Consider the following 19,545-nt stretch of genomic DNA (forward strand, 5'->3'; position numbering starts at 1 on the left):
CTAAAAAACAAGAACTTCTGCTGCTCGCTCTTCACTGCTGTGCGCTCAGGGTCGGGGTGAACAATTAGCGGCTTATTGTCATTTTAACGTCATGCACCCTAGCTATTTTGGATTAGGTGATTCTTTTAGGTTTTTTTTTAGTCAGTGCCTCTTTCAGTTGCATTTAAACAGTCATTATGTGACATAGTCATAGTCCATATGTTGTTTTTTAAAGACCCTTGGCTATTCAAGTATGTAATCACTTGAGGTTTAAATGCTAACGGATATTTGATATATTTAAGTTTGATAAACTTCAGATATCTTTGCAGATATTGTAATTATTACATGGCATATTACTGTGATGAAAATAAATGAGTAGCAGCAGACGGACTTATCCCAGTAAAAATTGATTGGTACGTTGGCAGTTTTCTCAGCTGCTTATAATAGTTACAATTATTATTATAATTATTATCTTTTAAAAATATGATGAAATTATATTTGTTTATTTGAAGAATTACTGAAGCTTTTTAGTTTGTATTTGTTGATCTAATCCAATGTTATTTAATGTGAAACCTCCTACAAAAATGTATAAATAAATAATAGTAGTAGTAGAGAATTGCTTGTTTTTGCTGAATATGTTTTTCATATTTTTTCCGCCCGGAGACAGTCGGTGTTGACGTCATGTGACTCAAAATGAAACTGATTGTAAACAACATAGCAGAATATAAGAGCAGAATAAAACACAGTTTTTAGTTGTTTTTTCACTCTGGATTGCTTCCAGAGGCTTCACCACACCACTATGAGGAGGGGGGGGGCGGGGCTAGAGAGCTGCGGTTTCTAACGATATGCGTATCACATCGTTGTGTTCGGGCATTCATGACTCATAAAGCTGAGAAAACAAGGTGTGCTTTTGGGTTCTTAAAAGACAAGGCGCTAAATCAGAGCTTTTTTTTTGGACAGGGAAAGATTGCTGCTGTGGTGTTTGATCCTTGTGGTGTTTTGAACAAAGCGGACATTTCATTAAGACCCAGAACTGGGTTCAGTTGTGGTTTTCCAGGTGTGTAGCCCCCCTGTATACCTGGTGCACTCTCTCGCTGAGGTGGGTCTGAACATGCTTTGAATGTGTCTGTCTATTCCAGAGGGGTTTTTTGTTTTGTTCTAGTAAACTAATGCGAGTGTGACTGTAGCGGCAGCATGTTTTCAGATGCACAAGTTCTCGGTCCATCCACTCTGTGTATTATTCATAGTGTGTGTGTGTGTGTGTGTGTGTGTGGTTATATTAGTGACTGTAATGCATGTTTATGAGTCTGGGGTGAAATAAACCTATCACCATGTCCCTTGTTCTTTCCTCTCCATCTCTCCATCTTCACCCTGCCTTTGCCACATACTTATCTCTATATGGAAATAGCAAGCCTGTGTGTGTGTGTGTGTGTGTGTGTGTGTGTGCGAGTGTGAAGTTGTATATTAAAGCTTGCCTGACGTTAACATTAGCATAATGCGTTGAGGCCTTGAGGCTGTACCTGCTATCTGCATAAGACTTCAGCCCCCAGGGAGTCTCAGGGTGTGTCGTGCTGACCCTCCCCCCAACCCCAACACCAACTAAACAACCCCACCCCCCTTAAACTCCTCTTAACCCTCCGGGCTCTGCCACATAGAGACAGAGCCACTCTACTGGGGCTTTAGGGAGCAGCAGGCACCGCGAGGCCAGTGATAACCTGGCTGAGTACCAGCCACCTCGGCTCAGTGATGTAATTTTCATTCTGTCTCATAAAATGGCTGTCACCGGGGCGCGCTGAGATGTCTCTCACGTGTTGCCTGTTTAATTTTTAAAGGGAAATGATCCATGAACCTCATCATCGAGGACTCTTCGCTTTGATTACATCCAAAGCCATCGCCGCGAACAAACAGATGCCGCAATGACACGCAAATCTATTAAACTCTGCTATCTGAGCTGCCCCTAGGAAACATGTCAGACTAATATTTATGTGTTCATTCACACCACGTTCCCTCTTTTTTTGTCTTGCAGGGAAGGACGAGCCTTCCAGTTATATCTGCACCACGTGCAAGCAGACCTTCACCAGCGCCTGGTTCCTGCTGCAGCATGCCCAGAACATCCACGGCATTCGCATCTACCTGGACAACCACCCGTCCAGCTGCTCCCTCACGCCTCGCATGGCCCTCCCTCCGCCTTTGGGGGCTGACGCCTTGCCCCGTTCTCCCTTGGCCAGCTTCTTGGGAGACGCCAGCAATCCCTTCCACTTGCTGCGTATGGCTGCCCCTCTGTTGCGCGAGCCACTGCCACACGGGTACACAGAGGCCCGCTTGCCCTCGACACCCCCTTTTGTGAGCCCTCCTCCTCCACCCCGTCACCCTCTGGAACGTTTGGGCCCGGAAGAGATGGGTCTTCTCTCCCAGCATCCTAGCGCCTTTGAGAGGGTGATGCGTCTGGGCCCCATTCCCATGGAGCCTCCCACCATGGACTTCTCTCGCCGTCTCCGCGAGCTGGCAGGCAACAACAACAACAGCGGAGGACCCACGCCTCCTCTCTCGCCCAACCGTGTGCCCCCCATGCACAGGCTTCTCAGTCCCACCCTCTTTCAGCCCAGTTCAAAACCGCCCGCTTTCCTGAGCACTCCACCCCAGCCCATCCAGGCTCCACCCAGGAGCAGCTCTTCCCCGCCTTTGAGTCAAGGAGGCAAGGTCAAGTCTTGTGAGTTTTGTGGCAAGACCTTCAAGTTCCAGAGCAATCTTATAGTGCACCGGCGCAGCCACACGGGGGAAAGGCCCTACAAGTGTCACCTGTGTGACCACGCCTGCTCTCAAGCCAGCAAGCTGAAGCGGCACATGAAGACTCACATGCACAAGTCGGCCTCCATGGGCAGCTCCCCGGAGCAAGGCAGTCGAGACTCGACGGGAGAGGAGCCAAAGAGTAGAGAGAGCAATGGCATGGGGGAAGGGGCAGACCATGAGGAGGACGAGGAAGAGGAAGAAGAAGAGGAAGAGGAGGAAGAGGAGGAGGAAGAAGAGCAGCAGAACGGTAGCAGCAGGCCTGAATCTAATCTCAGCATGGACTCTGAGTTCAGCAAGAACCGAGAGAACGATTCCCGGCCCTCGCCGAGCGAGAAACCTCTCTCTGCCGAGAGAATGATGGAAAGCCAATACAACAACCTCGACAATCACCTGAGACTTCCTCTGGGCACTAGGCCACGGGAGGACACTGACGCAGAGAACGCGGCGGCCAGGCAGGCAGGGGAGGCACGCCAACCCATGGTGAACGGCAGGGTTTGTGGACTGGACGTCATCCCTGGTTTGTTCCAACAAAAACCTATGCCCATCTCCAGTCCTAGCCTTTCTGGTTCCTCAGCCAAGAGGATCAAGGTGGAGAAGGACCTGGAGCTGCCCCCCATGCCTCTCATCTCCTCAGAAAACGTGTACTCTCAGCTGCTGGCCGGCTACGCCGCCTCACGCCACTTCATCAGGGAACCCTTCCTTGGTTTCGGCGACTCCAGGCAGTCGCCTTTCGGGACATCTTCCGAGCATTCCTCCTCAGAGACAGGCAGCCTGCGATTCTCCACGCCCCCGGGGGAGCTTCTGGAAGCCGGAGCACTGTCCGGCCGCAGCGCCAGCAGCACGCCCCACCAGCTGCGAGGGCCGGGCCCCGGGAGGCCGCCCAGCTCCAAAGAGAGCCGGCGCAGCGACACTTGTGAATACTGCGGCAAGGTGTTCAAAAACTGCAGCAACTTGACGGTGCACCGGCGCAGCCACACGGGAGAAAGGCCCTACAAGTGCGACCTGTGCAGCTACGCCTGCGCCCAGAGCAGCAAGCTGACTCGCCACATGAAGACCCACGGCCAGTTCGGCAAGGAGGTGTACCGCTGCGACATCTGCCACATGCCCTTCAGCGTCTACAGCACCCTGGAAAAACACATGAAGAAGTGGCACGGGGAACATTTGATGAGCAACGAGGTCAAACTGGAGCAGGCCGACCGAGCCTGAGGGTGGGTGCACCGAGGGGGCACTCGCTCGGACTGGTACAATGGGTTTAGCTGGATAATCTTTGAGATGAATCTGACTATAGAGAATTTTGAATTTTGTTTATGGAATGGTTTGATGTCTTTTTTTTTTTGGTTGTTGTTTTTTTTTTCCTTTTTTTTTTCTAGTGAAACAAACTGCCACCTGAGAATCAAGGACATTAGTAAATGTTCGTGGATGGATTTGAAAAAACCCGACCAACAGAGGAGATGTCCATTAAGAATCCATGGAGCCTTTCTACTGTGCAATAATTTCTGTATTTATTGGATTGTTTCGTAATGATACACGGCATGTGCAGGTACGTTATCAAAGGTTTTTTTTTTAATACATTCCTTTTGTTGTTGTTTTTTTTTGGGGGGGGTGGGGGGTGCCATTTTATTAGATATGACACATACTGAGATTCTGGCATTCAGCCACCTTAATGTTTCCTAAAAGGAAAATAAAATAATCTGCTAAATTCTGAGGAAGGGGTCAACTTCTAAAAATCAGAGCGGGGGGGTTGGGATTTAGTGTACTACTGTCGTTTGCAGTCCCACAAGACTCGGGTGATTTTTATTATTTTATTTTTTAAAGAGTAAAGCACTGAATGTCAACTAGACAATAAATATTCAAACTAATTGGAGCGATCTGGGAGATCAGGGATGTCTCAGGCAGCTGGAGGACAGTAGGACACTTTGACTGCATTTGAAACAAGTCCTAGCTGATGACCACCAAGCGTATGAGTTTTTACCTGTGGAAGCGATGAAAGGAACCTGTTCCCGACCGCGACGCATTCCTTTAGACAGTGTTTTTTATCTCCAGAGGCCTGCGTTTTTCTTTGAATGATCCCAGTGTTTACATTTCCACAAACCAGCCTCCATTCCCGGTTTTTTCGCCGCTACCATCCGGAGTTAATGGCTTTTTCTTTGGTGAACATTCCTGCGTGTTTACTTTAGGTCGATTGAACGACAATTTCCAGCTGGTAGAAGTAGGGAGGTGTCGTCGAGGACGTTCTAAGACTCCCGTATTCAAGATGAATCGGTGAGAACAGCAGCCAGGATCGTTCTGTTCTCTAGTCTCACAGTATTATCCATTCACCGCAATCAGGGCACGAGAAACTTGTGTTCCAGAGCATTATGGAATGAAAATGATTTGATCCACTGTTCTACGCACTTCATTCATGTTACACTTGGACTCAAAGTGTCGCTGCGGCCCGGACACACTCCACGTCACTTCCTTTACTCTTCTCTGAAAGCATCTTGGCCTGCTGCTCCTTTTACGAGTTTTGTTTTAGTACTGTTTCTGTCCCACGTTAATCAGCACTTGAACAATGCTGGGCTTGTTTTGACTGTTTGTTTGAATTGTTATTGTTGTTGTTTTCTTTAATCAAATCATTGCCATATCAGTCCAGATACAGTGAGCTGAACATCTGACACAGGTTCTAAATCTCTGTTTCATAGGTTTGAACTTTATTCAACTCACATAAACAACACCAAATCACAGTGTAGTCCATACATTCGCATTTTAACCACTTTGTTTTTGTTTATTTGGGGATATTTCGTTTAAAAAAACACAAAAACAATTGGAGCTGTAAATACAAACCTCCCGAATTCAAATCTGTAAAATTCCGATTTTATTAACGGAGGCTAAAGAGGAAGCACAGGGTCCTCCCAGGAGAAAGCAAACACCGCCAGAGTGATTTAACTCAGCCGTCTCACTGCTTAAGATAAGTTCTTTTAGCTTATCATTGTGATTTATGTGCTCTGCCCACTTCAGTAACTGATTACAGGTAGCACACTGTGATCACTCTGACCCCGTTTGTCTGAGGAGGCCCAGTCTGAAGGTACTTTTGTATTCACAACTAAATCTTTCAAATCTAAACCTGTAACTTTCCGTTTTGAACATTCAAACGTAAAATATCCTCCAGTTAAACAAAAACATGTTGCTAAAACGCGTGTTTATGAAAGCTGTGATTGATAACTGTGATTAATACGTGATGAATATGATTCAGAAACGAAATTCAGATTCAAACACTTATGTAGGGTTTTAAGCTCCACGAATTCCAGAGTAAATCTGTGTGTGTGTGTGTGTGTGTGTGTGTGTGTGTGTGTGTGTGTGTATACCACCATCCTCTGCATCATTTGTCATTGGTGAAACCAAACCTTGTATCTCCAAAAACTATTTAGGAGCTGGGAAAATGAGATTGAAAACGTCTTTGAGATTTAAAAGGGAACAAGATCCTTACGCCCTGTCACACTGTGTCCTGCATTTCGATTGGCCGGTTCGCTAAAAAAATTTGTACACAATGCAAATGAATCCGAAGAAAAACTAGTTGGGTCCCGCCGCTGACGCCATGTCTTTTAAGCAATGAAAAAAGAAACAGCTCTCACTTGAATGACCAACAAAGAAAGGGATGTAAAAGAGGAGTTCGTCAAAGAGGGCGTGCTAAATTGAAGTGCCATTCCCTGCGTACCGAGACAAGCCCGCCCTGTGGGGTTCACCGCCGTCCGATTGGACGCGAACGCAAATGATGCAACCAAGACCCTCACGTTGACATTGGGGGGGGGGAAATCACATTCCTGACAAACTGGGGACTCGAGTCCAGTCAGAGGGCGAGCTACCACTTTAGGTCAAAGGAGAGGTGAAATATTTATGCATTCGATGTGTGTAGTGTGTGTGGTACCTTTGGAAATAAGACTGAACGCACAGGTTTGTTTGTTTCAATCTTCTCTGAGACGACCAAGCCGTCTCACCACTGACCCTTTGCAGCTGGACTTTCGCTGAAGAAAATCCACACCGAGAAACGAGGGGGGGGGATGACACTCTGTCTTTAAATAATGTTTACAGTGTTGAAGTACAAGGATAAATGAATTCCTGTGTAGATGTGTTTTCAAAAAACAAAATCCACAAAAAAGAATAAAAAAAAAAGAACCCAACGATTTGTTCTGGATGATGCCATAGCAGGGTTTCATTTGTTTATTTTTTATTTCTTATTTTTATTGGTGCAGGGTTTTTTTTCCCCCCATAAATTTCAATGGAAATACATGTATATGTTTTTTGTTCTGTTCAATACACAGTGTATTTGTATACCAGTGACATTTTATGAAATGATGCAAAAAAAAAAATCTTTATATTTTGCAGTCCATTATAAAAATTGTGAGTCTATCCAAATGTTTTTTGTCTCTATATCTGTTCTTAATTTTGGTAAATCTATCCTTGCGGGGATGTAAAAAAAGGAAATAAAAACCAATGAAAACTCAGAGTCTGTGAGAAGTGATGAATCTTTACATTCGGCCACAATCCCTTCCTCTCGAACGGTCATTGAATTTCATTGGCTGCAGGTATGAGGACTGTTGCTTTCAGAACTCCAGACAGTGGGTCTTTAAAAGCTCGCTCTCTTTTTCATGACCACCACAGAAGCGTATGGAAACTTCAGACGGGGGGGGGGGGCTTCTTAGTTCACGGCCTTTGACCCGAGGAGCTCACTAATTTGTGAAACCTTTCTTTAAGCTGCACCTGCCCGTCCCCCTTTCCCTCGGAGAGATGCTCCGAACACAATGACTCGTCTGACCTATCTTGACCCCGTCGGTGCTGCCTCGTCCCGGCATCTCTTTTGTGAGACAGGTGGGCCTTTGTAGACATAACAATGTTGCTTGTGAGGGAGGGGAACTACTTGGGAGCCCTTCTTGGCCTATTTACACTTGGCCAATCATAGCCCTTTGCCTCTGAGTGAGGCTCCCACCATAGACCAATAAACCGTAGAGTACCGCCATGGTGACTTAGAGATCATGTTCTTTATGCACCACTCAACGTTTAGTCCACTGCTCCTGTGTCCTAGTGTCTCCTGTAAGGCCAGGGTACACACTATGTACCTCTTTTCTTGCCGTTTTGGACTGAGTTGGTGCTGATCTGAGGCGGGGAGACAATCGAGTCAAGTGTGAGGGGCACAGACTGAGATGTACTAGCTTAGACCAGGGGTTTGAGTTTATTGACTTGATTATGGAGGTTTCTAGCAGTGATTTCTGGTCAATGACTCAGTAGCCAATGAAAATGAGTAGAGATCTTTGTTAAGGCCTCTTCTGATACGAAGCCAACTTTAGCCTCGTACTTAGTGTAGACTCCCTGTCGTCTGTACTGACCTCGCTGACCACATCTTCCACCCAGGACCAAACCCTAGGAGTTTATAGTCTTTTTTTCCCCTTCATGATAAAAACAAACAGTGGCAGCAACTTATTTTCCTTGTGGGCCACACGTGCACCAAACATCAATTTGGCCCAAATTTGGTCCACAACACACCTGACAACTGGCTGAGTTGAGGCAGCCAGACTCACCCTGAGTCAACGCCATCAGTCTAGGCCAAATGTGGGCCAAAACAGAACTTCAGAGGTACCGCATTTGGACCAAACATTCATTGCTACCTGGGTTGACTCGTAGGTAACAGAAGGCATGTGATTTTGGGAGTTTCTGGGGCAGGCTCAGAAACATGTTTTGGTGTGTGTTCCACATTTGTTGATGTGTGATCACGATTTATATTCCATTTGTCAAATAAATTTACAAATCTCAGTGGAGAAGTGTGAGATGCCTTAGCTTTTATAAATTCTCGTAGTGTCCCCAAGGCGTATATGTAAATATGAGTGTCCCTTCCATGCGCCAGATATAGTTAAACCGAGGGTGGACATCTGGGACACATCTTCAGCCCTCAAATGGCTCCGTCCCAGCAAGGCTCTGACAAAAGATTAAAAGACGGCAGATTCCCGTGGAGCCTCTCATGGCACCAGCTTGGCCTTGAGGTCTCGCCGTTTTCCTGTTTTAATTACGTGCCTCTGCCACACCAATGAGTTGCCAAGCACTTTTGGCCACCGCTCCACACAAGCCAGTGTCATAGTTCACATCCGACATGTCATTTAGGGTCTCTTTTAAGCTCGGGTAATAGAAGGTCCCTTTTCCATGCCATGGGAAGACAGTGGGCCCTCTGCAATGGCGAAGTAGCCCCTCATTTGTCAGGCCAAAAACGACTAGGATGTGAATGGGCCGCACACAAGGAGGCTTGGGGAAATGATGGCTCTTAGTAAAACCACGGTTTCATGGAACAGGGTGTCAGCAGGGGCTGTGGTCAGGGCCTTGACCACACAGATCCACCGCAGAGTCCTGGGCTTTTTATGGGATCACAAGGACCATAACCCCGCTGGGGCCCTTGCGTCTATATCCAGTTTCTAATCTCCGTTCCCTGACCAGTGGCCAACGAAACAGCACCCAGCAAAGAGCCAATGCCCCCAAAGCAGAGGAGCCATAGACCAGAGCAAATCCTCCCCAGCTGGAACACTCTGGGAATGGGGACAACATCTAGAGGAGTTTCTGGAAAAAGGACGGTCAGGAGACGGCTGGAAGTGTGTGGTCGCTCCGCGGTCACTCAGCAGCTGTGGAGATTTTAGGCAGAGGAACAAAGACACTTAACAGAGGATCTCATGGAGCAAAGAGGATGCACATTCCCTGATTAAGACGAACAAAGAAAAGATTGTCTAGTGATCCATATTTTGCTTGTAGTATTGAAATGACTAGATGAAAGATCGATTGGCAAAATAGCAAAAATATATTACCACAACATCTTAGGAACACAATAATAACACTTGAAGTGACTTGGGTTTCAGAGGTTTTTCAGACGTCTGCTTCCTATCATCACCACTGTCAACAGTTCTGATGTTTTTCTCTAGAATGAAGAATTTATAATCCAGTGCCTCTTAATGACTTTGTTTACATCCCAAACATTTAATTATGCAGGATTTTTTTAGAAATCAGTTGAATTCTCTTTTTAGCTTGTGCAAGAAATGATAATTAAAATAAAAGTCAGCATTTCACACAAGATTAATGCATGATAGAGAGCAAAGTCATTTCTGACATCATTGTAAAAATACAATTTCAGAGAAAACTGTAAAAATGACATTTCTGAGATAACTGTAAAAAATTAATTTTTAAGATAAATAAAAATAACATTTCTGAGAAGACTATAAAAGTACCATTTCTGAGATAACTGTAAAAATTAAATTTCTGAGTTAACTGTAAAATACTATTTCTGAGATAACTGTAAAAATTTAATTTCTGAGATAACTGTAAAATACTATTTCTGATATAACTGTAAAAATTAAATTCTGAGATAACTGTAAAAATGAAATTTCTGAGATAACTGTAAAATACTATTTCTGAGATAACTGTAAAAATTTAATTTCTGAGATAACTGTAAATTACTATTTCTGAGATAACTGTAAAAATTTAATTTCTGAGATAACTGTAAAATACTATTTCTGATATAACTGTAAAAATTAAATTCTGACATAACTATAAAAATGAAATTTCTGAGATAACTAAAATAATTTTTCTGAGATAACTGTAAAAATTAAATTTCTGAGATAACTGTAGAATACTATTTCTGAGATAACTGTAAAAATAACATTTTTGAGATAACTGTAAAAATACAATTTCTGAGATAACTGTAAAATACTATTTCTGAGATAACTGTAAAAATAACATTTAATAGACCACTGTAAAAACACAATTTCTGACATCACTGTAAAAATACATTTTCTGACACCAGCATAAATAATATAATTCTGACACCATTTTATAAGTAGCATCACTGTAAAAATAAAACTTCTGAAATAACTGTAAAAATACAATTTCTAATATAACTGTAAAAATACAATTTCTGATATAACTGTAAAAATACTATTTCAGATAACTGTAAAAATATTTAATAGACCACTGTAAAAGTACATTTTCTGACACAAGCGTAAATAATATAATTCTGACACCATTTCATAAGTAGCATCACTGAAAAAATACAATTTCAGAGAAAACTGTAAAAATAAAACTTCTGGGATAACTGTAAAAATACAATTTCTGAGATAGTAAAAATAGTAAAAATACCATTTTGGAGATAACTGTAAAAATATTTAATAGACCACTGTAAAAATACATTTTCTGACACCAGTGTAAATAATATAATTCTGACTCAATTTTACAATTAGCATCACTGCAAAAATACAATTTCAGAAAAAACTGTAAAAATTAAATTTCTGAGATAACTGTAAAACAACCAATTCAGACACCAGTGCAGAAAAATATGTATCTCCCAAAACAGTATCTTTACAGACGAAGGAGAATCCCTTCTTAACTCTCAGTGGAAGTCAATGTAATTTTAGAGCATTTCTATAGGTCCGTTCATCATGAAATTTTCACGATGATGTGAAGGAGAGGTGCTGTGTTCAAATGACGTAGTAAACTAAAGATCACCAAAAACGGAGATGTTTTTAATTGGACAGTCACAAAATACCAGTTCTGACACCAGATATAAGTTGTATGTCTGAGATCACTGTAAAAATATAACTTCTGACACCACCAATGTATAAATACCTTTTTCAGCCACCACTGTAGAAGATTCACCAGTGCTGAAGAGCTACATTTGTAGAGGTGCGTTTGGGTCACACTGACACTGCATGTGGAGATACCGGGTGACTCACTGGAAGAGGAGAACAGTGAAGCATAGCCTTTGTAATAATAATAACATAACACCACAAGTAATTCCATTCTGCTCCTTTACAGCTTTAGTCATCTGCATTCCTGAAGCTAGACCTCCCTTGAGCACCCAAAAACAGGTGAATTACTGAGCTATTTGGGTGGCTGTGGAGGGAGGGGGAGAGGGAGGGTCAGTGTAATTGTTGACATTGGACTCAGTTCTTGTCCCAGAGAAATATTAAATCTTCCCATTTGATTTGGGTCGTAATTATGTCGTAAAAGTAAACTGACTGTGAAAAGGCAAACCCACCAGTCGAATTTGCTTTCATCAAGTTTGGACGAGCTTAATTACAGTGCGCACCGCCGCCTGTCTCTCTCAGCGTGTTCTCATTTCACACTCCTTTCACTCCTGTGTTTAGTGCCAGTCACAAGGCCATTGTGCCTTCGACACTGTCCGGAGACGAAGGTCTGACCCCAGATTTAAGGCACAGCACAGTGAAAGATTTCAAGGCTGGTTAAGTAGAATGATCTGATTTCACCTAGCATTTTACACATACAAGGAATTGACTTATTATCGTGAATGGTCAGGACCCCCACAGAGCAGGTGTGATGTGGTGGTGGATCATTCTCAGCGCTGCAGTGACACTGACGTGGTGGTGGTGTGTTAGTGTGTGTTGTGCTGGTGTAGAGTGGATCAGACACAGCAGTGCTGCTGGAGTTTTTAAACCCTGTGTCCACTCTCTGTCCACTCTGTAAGACACTCCTCCCTCGTTGGTCCACCTTGTAGATGTAGAGTCAGAGACAGTAGCTCATCTGTCGCTGCACAGTGTGTGTCGCTCGTCCTCTAGTCCTTCATCGGTGACACAGGACACTGTCGGCTGGATGTTTTTGGTCGGTGGACTGTTCTCAGAGCAGCAGTGACTCTGAGACATAAAACCTCCAATTTAGAGAGACCCTTGAAGCACAATGAAATATGTAGCCACTCCATCTGTAGCAAACATGTTAACCATGTTTAACATTTCATTCGGTCATTGTCTGTAACCCTTATCCAGTTCCACAGCCTTGAACCTGTAGTGACTGACCAGTGACAGACAAACTTTCCATGAGAACAGATGGGCCTCACTCTGACACGTATAGAGTGGACTTATCAAGTTGCTCTGACCTCATAAAGTGGTCAGCGATGTGTATAAACTGCAGTCATTTATTTAAAGTGTGTTAATGGTGGCGAGAGAGGGACGAGACCCCCGTCTCCAGTGTGAATGAACATGAGCTGTATCTTTATTAGCAGATAATTAGCTCCGTGTCTTCCTCTGACTCAGTGTGTTTATGGAGAGAGAGAGAGAGAGAGAGAGAGAGCGAGAGAGAGAGAGAGAGAGAGAGAGAGAGAGAGAGAGAGAGAGAGAGAGAGAGAGAAGAGAGAGAGAGACAGAGAGAGAGAGAGAGAGAGAGAGAGATCTCCAGAAGTGTGTGCTCAGCACTGGGCTTGTTACAGTGATAAGTAAAGACAGAGCTGCACTCTCAGAAATGTCCATTAGGACCAGTACACACACACACACACACACACACACACACACACACACACACACACACACAAAGAACTAACACACACTTCAAAATGATGGTTTTACAAGGGTTCTTGAGAGGGTTGTCAAACTTGTAACAACAGAGGAACTGTTTTTGGTGCCATATACAACCCTTTTATAAAAGGTACCAAAAGCCTGTGTCTGCGAGGGTTTCCTCTGGGTGACTGTCTGTGAGGAGTGTGGTGTGTTCTCTCTGTGTCTGCGTGGGTTTCCTCCGGGTGACTGTCTGTGAGGAGTGTGGTGTGTTCTCTCTGTGTCTGCGTGGGTTTCCTCCGGGTGATTGTCTGTGAGTAGTGTGGTGTGTTCTCTCTGTGTCTGCGTGGGTTTCCTCCGGGTGACTGTCTGTGAGGAGTGTGGTGTGTTCTCCCTGTGTCTGCGTGGGTTTCCTCCGGGTGACTGTCTGTGAGGAGTGTGGTGTGTTCTCCCTGTGTCTGCGTGGGTTTCCTCCGGGTGACTGTCTGTGAGGAGTGTGGTGTGTTCTCCCTGTGTCTGCGTAGGTTTCCTCCGGGTGACTGTCTGTGAGGAGTGTGGTGTGTTCTCTCTGTGTCTGCGTGGGTTTCCTCCGGGTGACTGTCTGTGAGGAGTGTGGTGTGTTCTCCCTGTGTCTGTGTGGGTTTCCTCCGGGTGACTGTCTGTGAGGAGTGTGGTGTGTTCTCTCTGTGTCTGCGTGGGTTTCCTCCGGGTGACTGTCTGTGAGGAGTGTGGTGTGTTCTCTCTGTGTCTGCGTAGGTTTCCTCCGGGTGACTGTCTGTGAGGAGTGTGGTGTGTTCTCCCTGTGTCTGCGTAGGTTTCCTCCGGGTGACTGTCTGTGAGGAGTGTGGTGTGTTCTCCCTGTGTCTGCGTGGGTTTCCTCCGAGTGACTGTCTGTGAGGAGTGTGGTGTGTTCTCCCTGTGTCTGCGTAGGTTTCCTCCAGGTGACTGTCTGTGAGGAGTGTGGTGTGTTCTCCCTGTGTCTGCGTGGGTTTCCTCCGGGTGCTCCGGTTTCCCCCATGGTCCAAAAACACACGTTGCTATTGGCGAATCAAAAGTGTCCGGTTTAAAAACTCCAGCAGCACTGCCGGGTCTGATCCATCTGTACTCGCACAAACACACTAATCATATCTGCTCTGTGGGTGGAGTCCTGACCATTGAAGAATACAGTGAAGGCAGGCACACAAAGTATGCAGAGCAACAGCTGGACTACAGCCTCGAATTTTAGAACTACAAAGAACACAGACTCTGAGCGGTGGAGAGCCATCTCAGAACCAAGGGCGCAGGTGGGGGTTAGGCACCTTGCTCTAGGCCACTTCAGCTGTGGATGTTAAGGGAGAAGAGGGAGTGCTGTTCCTTCTGTCCCTGTCCCCATTTGGTCCCGAGCCCACTTTGCAAGCCTTTAGCCCACGGCTACCACCTTAAGAAGGATTCGCTGTATTTGAGGTTACATATTTTTACAGTCTGAGAATAAAGTGCGTGATTATGGTCGTCTAAAATAAACAGGCCTGTGAGTAAGTGTCCCGGTTAAAATAAGAGTCGGATGTAAGGCTAGAGTACACTCAGCGCTGGGCTGGACCACCGCTGCTGGTGGATGTTCTATATGTTGAGCACTTCCAGAGCTAAGCTGCTAATACTTCAGAGCCGTGCGGCTCACCATTGACCTTCTTTAAATATTCTGAATGAGAAAATTGTCCTTTTGCATGTGTCTATTCCTAAAATCTGATTAATCACCCATGTTTGTTGCTGTATCTTCTGAACCGGGGCAATTTCCTGACACTCAAGGTCTCTTTCCTGACACTCATTAGCCTGGTATTCTGTAGCTTGATATTTCTCCTTCTGTGAAGCCTTCATCTGTGGCTGCAGTGTTTGCTTGTGGACCACCAGCTGGAGCCACTTATCCCCCCCCCAGTTCAGATGTCCTGCGTCCAAGGGAATCGGCATCATTAGCTTGATTTCACATGATCATTTCATTTCGCTCAGGTTGTCTGAATGATCCTATCATTCCAAATTAACCCTTGGAAGCCACAGTTATCGTGAGCAGCAACAAAAGCTTGGTGTAATTCAGAGTTGAATAGTTCTCACTCTAAGCTGCTTGAAAGATGCAGAGACATTTGGTAGGAAGTGCAGATTTTCACATTTGAATCCCGTCCAAATGCATGCGTTTGTGTCTCCGAATCTTATTATAAACGAAAGGTTACTGAGGTATCCTTTCCTGTGCCATTTTGTAAATGCTGATTCTTGAATGGATTTGTTACTGTAACTAATTGTTAAAAATTAAATATTAAATGCGCTGTAGACTCAAGCACAAAATGGTTTGTGAACAACAAACATTGCAAGCCCTGAGTGTGAGCAACAAAAGCCTGAGTGTGAACAGTGCAAAACTGAGAGTGAGAAATTCAAACCTGAGTGTGAACAGTGCAAAACTGAGAGTGAGAAATTCAAACCTGAGTGTGAACAGTGCAAATCTGAGAGTGAGAAATTCAAACCTGAGTGTGAACAGTAAAAAACCTGAGAGTGAGAAATTCAAACTTGAGTGTGAACAGTGCAAAACTGAGAGTGAGAAATTCAAACCTGAGCGTGAACAGTGCAAATCTGTGAGTGAGAAATTCAAACCTGAGTGTGAACAGTGAAAACCTGAGAGTGAGAAATTCAAACCTGAGCGTGAACAGTGCAAATCTGAGAGTGAGAAATTCAAATCTGAGTGTGAACAGTGAAAACCTGAGAGTGAGAAATTCAAACCTGAGTGTGAACAGTGCAAAACTGAGAGTGAGAAATTCAAACCTGAGCGTGAACAGTGCAAATCTGAGAGTGAGAAATTCAAACCTGAGTGTGAACAGTGAAAACCTGAGAGTGAGAAATTCAAACTTGAGTGTGAACAGTGCAAAACTGAGAGTGAGAAATTCAAACCTGAGTGTGAACAGTGCAAAACTGAGAGTGAGAAATTCAAACCTGAGTGTGAACAGTGCAAAACTGAGAGTGAGAAATTCAAACCTGAGTGTGAAAAGTGCAAAACTGAGAGTGAGAAATTCAACCCTGAGTGTGAACGGTGAAAAACTTAGAGTGAGAAATTCAAACCTGAGTGTGAACGGTGCAAAACTGAGAGTGAGAAATTCAAACCTGAGCGTGAACAGTGCAAAACTGAGAGTGAGAAATTCAAACCTGAGCGTGAACAGTGCAAAACTGAGAGTGAGAAATTCAAACCTGAGTGTGAACAGTGAAAACCTGAGCGAGAGCAGTGCAGATATCACAGGGCAAACAGTGCGAACACGTGTAGTTTTCATGAGAGAAACACAACTCCATTAACAACGCTGTCACAAAACCTATCTGTGTCTATGTGCACATGAATACTTTACATCAACCCGCTCACATGTGCCATCTTGGCAGGACCCCGTGCTGTTTTAAGGCTTGGCAGCCTCTGCACCCTCCAGGTACCACCGTTGCTGGTGAAGTGTGATCAGTTTAGAAGAAGTCAGGCTATTTAAATGATTGTGAATGGGGCATGGGCAAGAGTGAAGGGGGATGGGGGGGATGGTAAACAGGAGCGAGAGCAGTGGCGACGCACTCACACAACGGTGAGCGAACACAAGCTCCCCGAATTTGCATGGTGCTCAGTAATACATTAGTGAACATCACTTGGCAATCTGTTCATACCAGCTTAATTGGATTTTAATACCGCCTCTGATCTTGTTTTCTAATTAATGGCGGTGGCTGGCAACCAAGCGGAACTGTGCACTGAACTACACCTTTGATCCTGGCCATATGGAGCTCCTCCAAGCATGGCTGGGATGGAGAAATCAGTCACCTCCATGCGGGCTGTGAAAGGTATGGGGGCGAGATGGGTGGAGGGGAGAGGGACACAAACTACAATCCCCCCACACTTTTCTGGTGGCATCCCCTATTGATTAATTTCCCCTCACGATCGGTTGTGATCGCAGATAAATAAAACATGAGCCGGCGAACTGATGCAAATAAGCCCTTGCATGCTTTAGGGAAATGTCAATTGCTTTTCTAATCTGTTTATTTCTCCCCTCATGGCCTCTTCTGCTCAGTTTTTTGATGAACGCCTGCTAAAAATGCGTCCATTCTTCCCCGCCCAAGAGCGCCGCTCCTCCGTCTTTAGTAATTGAATGGTATTTGATAAAGGACGGAGATATACAAATAATATAATCGCTATACGTGTTTGCGTCGGCTATTTAGCGCTCGTTCCATCTCTAGGACATTCATTGGGATTTAAAGCCAAACATTTGGCGCGTCTTTGACATTGCGGCGCACAACAACCTTCCAACGAAGGAAGCATTGAAGCACATCGGCGAGGACTCACTCTCACCGCATTCAAACGGTGTGTGCCCTTCACAAGCTAATTATTTGACATAATGTGTATTATCTTTAAGAGTGAACGCTCCCTGGCTTGCACCCATATATATTTGTATAGGGCTGCTTATGACTAGAGTGGCGAGTCAAGAGAAGATGCTCAGGGAAGGTCTGCGTCTAATTGACGAGTTCAAGTGCACGTCAAAAAGAGCTTGTTTTGAACATATGTGTGGCATTGAGCATCTGTATACTTGCTTGCCTCCATTCACGGTGGTAATCAAAGCACTCTTTCACCAGTCCAGGTTGCCAGTCTTTAACCCATTATCACCAACAATGATACAGAGAAAACATGCTGTAAGTCAATGAGCCTGAAACGAAAGGAGGAAATGTACGTTTTTTAACTTTCCATCAATGACTCTGTTTGTGTTTTGTGAGTCCAAACAGAACTGTTGTCATTACGGCCATAAACAGAGCAGCACACGGTGAGATCACGTTCCTCCAAGACCCCAGGTGCCACATTCTTCCTCCGCAGAACAGGCATCAGATATACACTCGATTCAGGCCTAAAAACACATTCAGCAAACGGTAAACTGTGAAGACTGAGGTCTGTATTTCACAAGCTCTCAGAAAAAAAAGTGCCTTTCACATATCTGTGAGCCTGCCTCCCATCCACCGCTGACGCTGTTTCACCAAATCCACTCCAACTCTCTCTTATGAACCTGATGAAGAGCAGAAGAGCACTAAAGAATAAATAGTGCACCCTTGGTGTTCAGGTGTTCATCTCAACAGGGCGAGAGAGTGTTCAGTGTGATGCTCACTCTACCGCTCAAGAATCTCCTCTGTTCAAAGCTGCTGTTGGGAAACTGGGTCCAGGGCTGTGTTCTGTGAGTGAGAGCATTAGACAAGAACAAATCACTATCGTATTTAACGTTTAGGTTAGGTTTTAGGTGTTAGGTGTGCCACTTTAAAATCAGAATACAATTATAAAGGTTTATTTTAAGTGTAAACACCTTAAAGGTACGTAATACTGAAATTGTCAGAGAGTTTAGTGAAAATGTTGAGGTACAGTATACGCTAAGACCTGAGAAATCCATTATCCATTATCATTAATTAACTGACTAGACTTGGTGGTTAAATGGTTAAACTTAATAACAAATATGTGCTGAAACTGACAGGTTAAACAAGTGTGGGTTCACTATTTGGCAAACAACAGGTTGCTGATTCCCTTTTATCTGCGTGTTATAACTGATATTAATGACTTTTCATGTATGTTAACAACATACTTAATAACTATAAATAATCACATATTAAACCATGAATAATTCTTTATAAGTGTGGTATTAAGCCCCTTTCCGCACATGCATATACTCCAGAAGTGTTCCTGAGTTTTCTCTGAGGAGCTGTGTGTGAACGTGACCACCCGCAACATTCATCCTGCACTGTAAATAAAAAATCCCCCTAATATTACAGTAAAATACTGACAGCAGGGTTTCCAGCTCTTTACTGTAATTTTTACAGCTTCTGTACTGTATTTTAAATTTAATGTTTTAGTGTTGTATTAAAAGACATTAAAATACAGTGGATTTCGGTAAATACAGTGAAATACTGGCAGCAGGTTTTCCAGCTCTTTACTGTAATTTTTACAGCTTCTGTACTGTATTTTAAATTTAATGTTTTAGTGTTGTATTAAAAGACATTAAAATACAGTGGATTTCGGTAAATACAGTGAAATACTGGCAGCAGGTTTTCCAGCTCTTTACTGTAATTTTTACAGCTTCTGTACTGTATTCTGAATTACATTTTTTTACCGTTGTATTAAAAGACATTAAAATACAGTGAATTTCAGTAAATACAGTAAAATACTGGCAGCAGGGGTTCCAGCTCTTTACTGTAATTTTTACAGCTTCTGTACTGTATTCTGAATTACAGTTTCTTACCGTTGTAATAAAAAATATATTAAAGTACCATAAAATTGATTGTCATTTCAGTGTTTGTATACTGTATTCTGACTGACAGTTTCTTACCGTTGTATTAAAAAATAGTATAATACCGTAAACCTGAACGAATACAGTAAAATACTGACAGCAAGGTTTCCAGCCCTTTACTGTAAACTTTAAAGTTTCTGTACTGTAATCTGAATTACATTTTTTACTGTTGTATTAAAAGACATTAAAATACA

The 19,545-nt window shown here is 43.8% G+C and overlaps 1 protein-coding gene across 1 annotated transcript in view; it reads left to right on the forward strand.

The window, feature by feature from the left end:
* The window catches only part of bcl11bb (BCL11 transcription factor B b), a 33,178-nt gene extending 25,943 nt beyond the window's left edge, over positions 1-7,235 (forward strand). Inside the window, exon 3 of the mRNA XM_066676810.1 lies at positions 2,006-7,235. Coding sequence (XP_066532907.1) covers positions 2,006-3,975 — 1,970 coding nt within the window. The 3' untranslated portion in view covers positions 3,976-7,235. The remainder of the gene's footprint in view (positions 1-2,005) is intronic.
* Positions 7,236-19,545: the final 12,310 nt, after the last annotated feature.

This window comes from Hoplias malabaricus, chromosome 7 (assembly GCF_029633855.1).
Source record: "Hoplias malabaricus isolate fHopMal1 chromosome 7, fHopMal1.hap1, whole genome shotgun sequence".
NCBI classification, from domain to species: domain Eukaryota; kingdom Metazoa; phylum Chordata; class Actinopteri; order Characiformes; family Erythrinidae; genus Hoplias; species Hoplias malabaricus.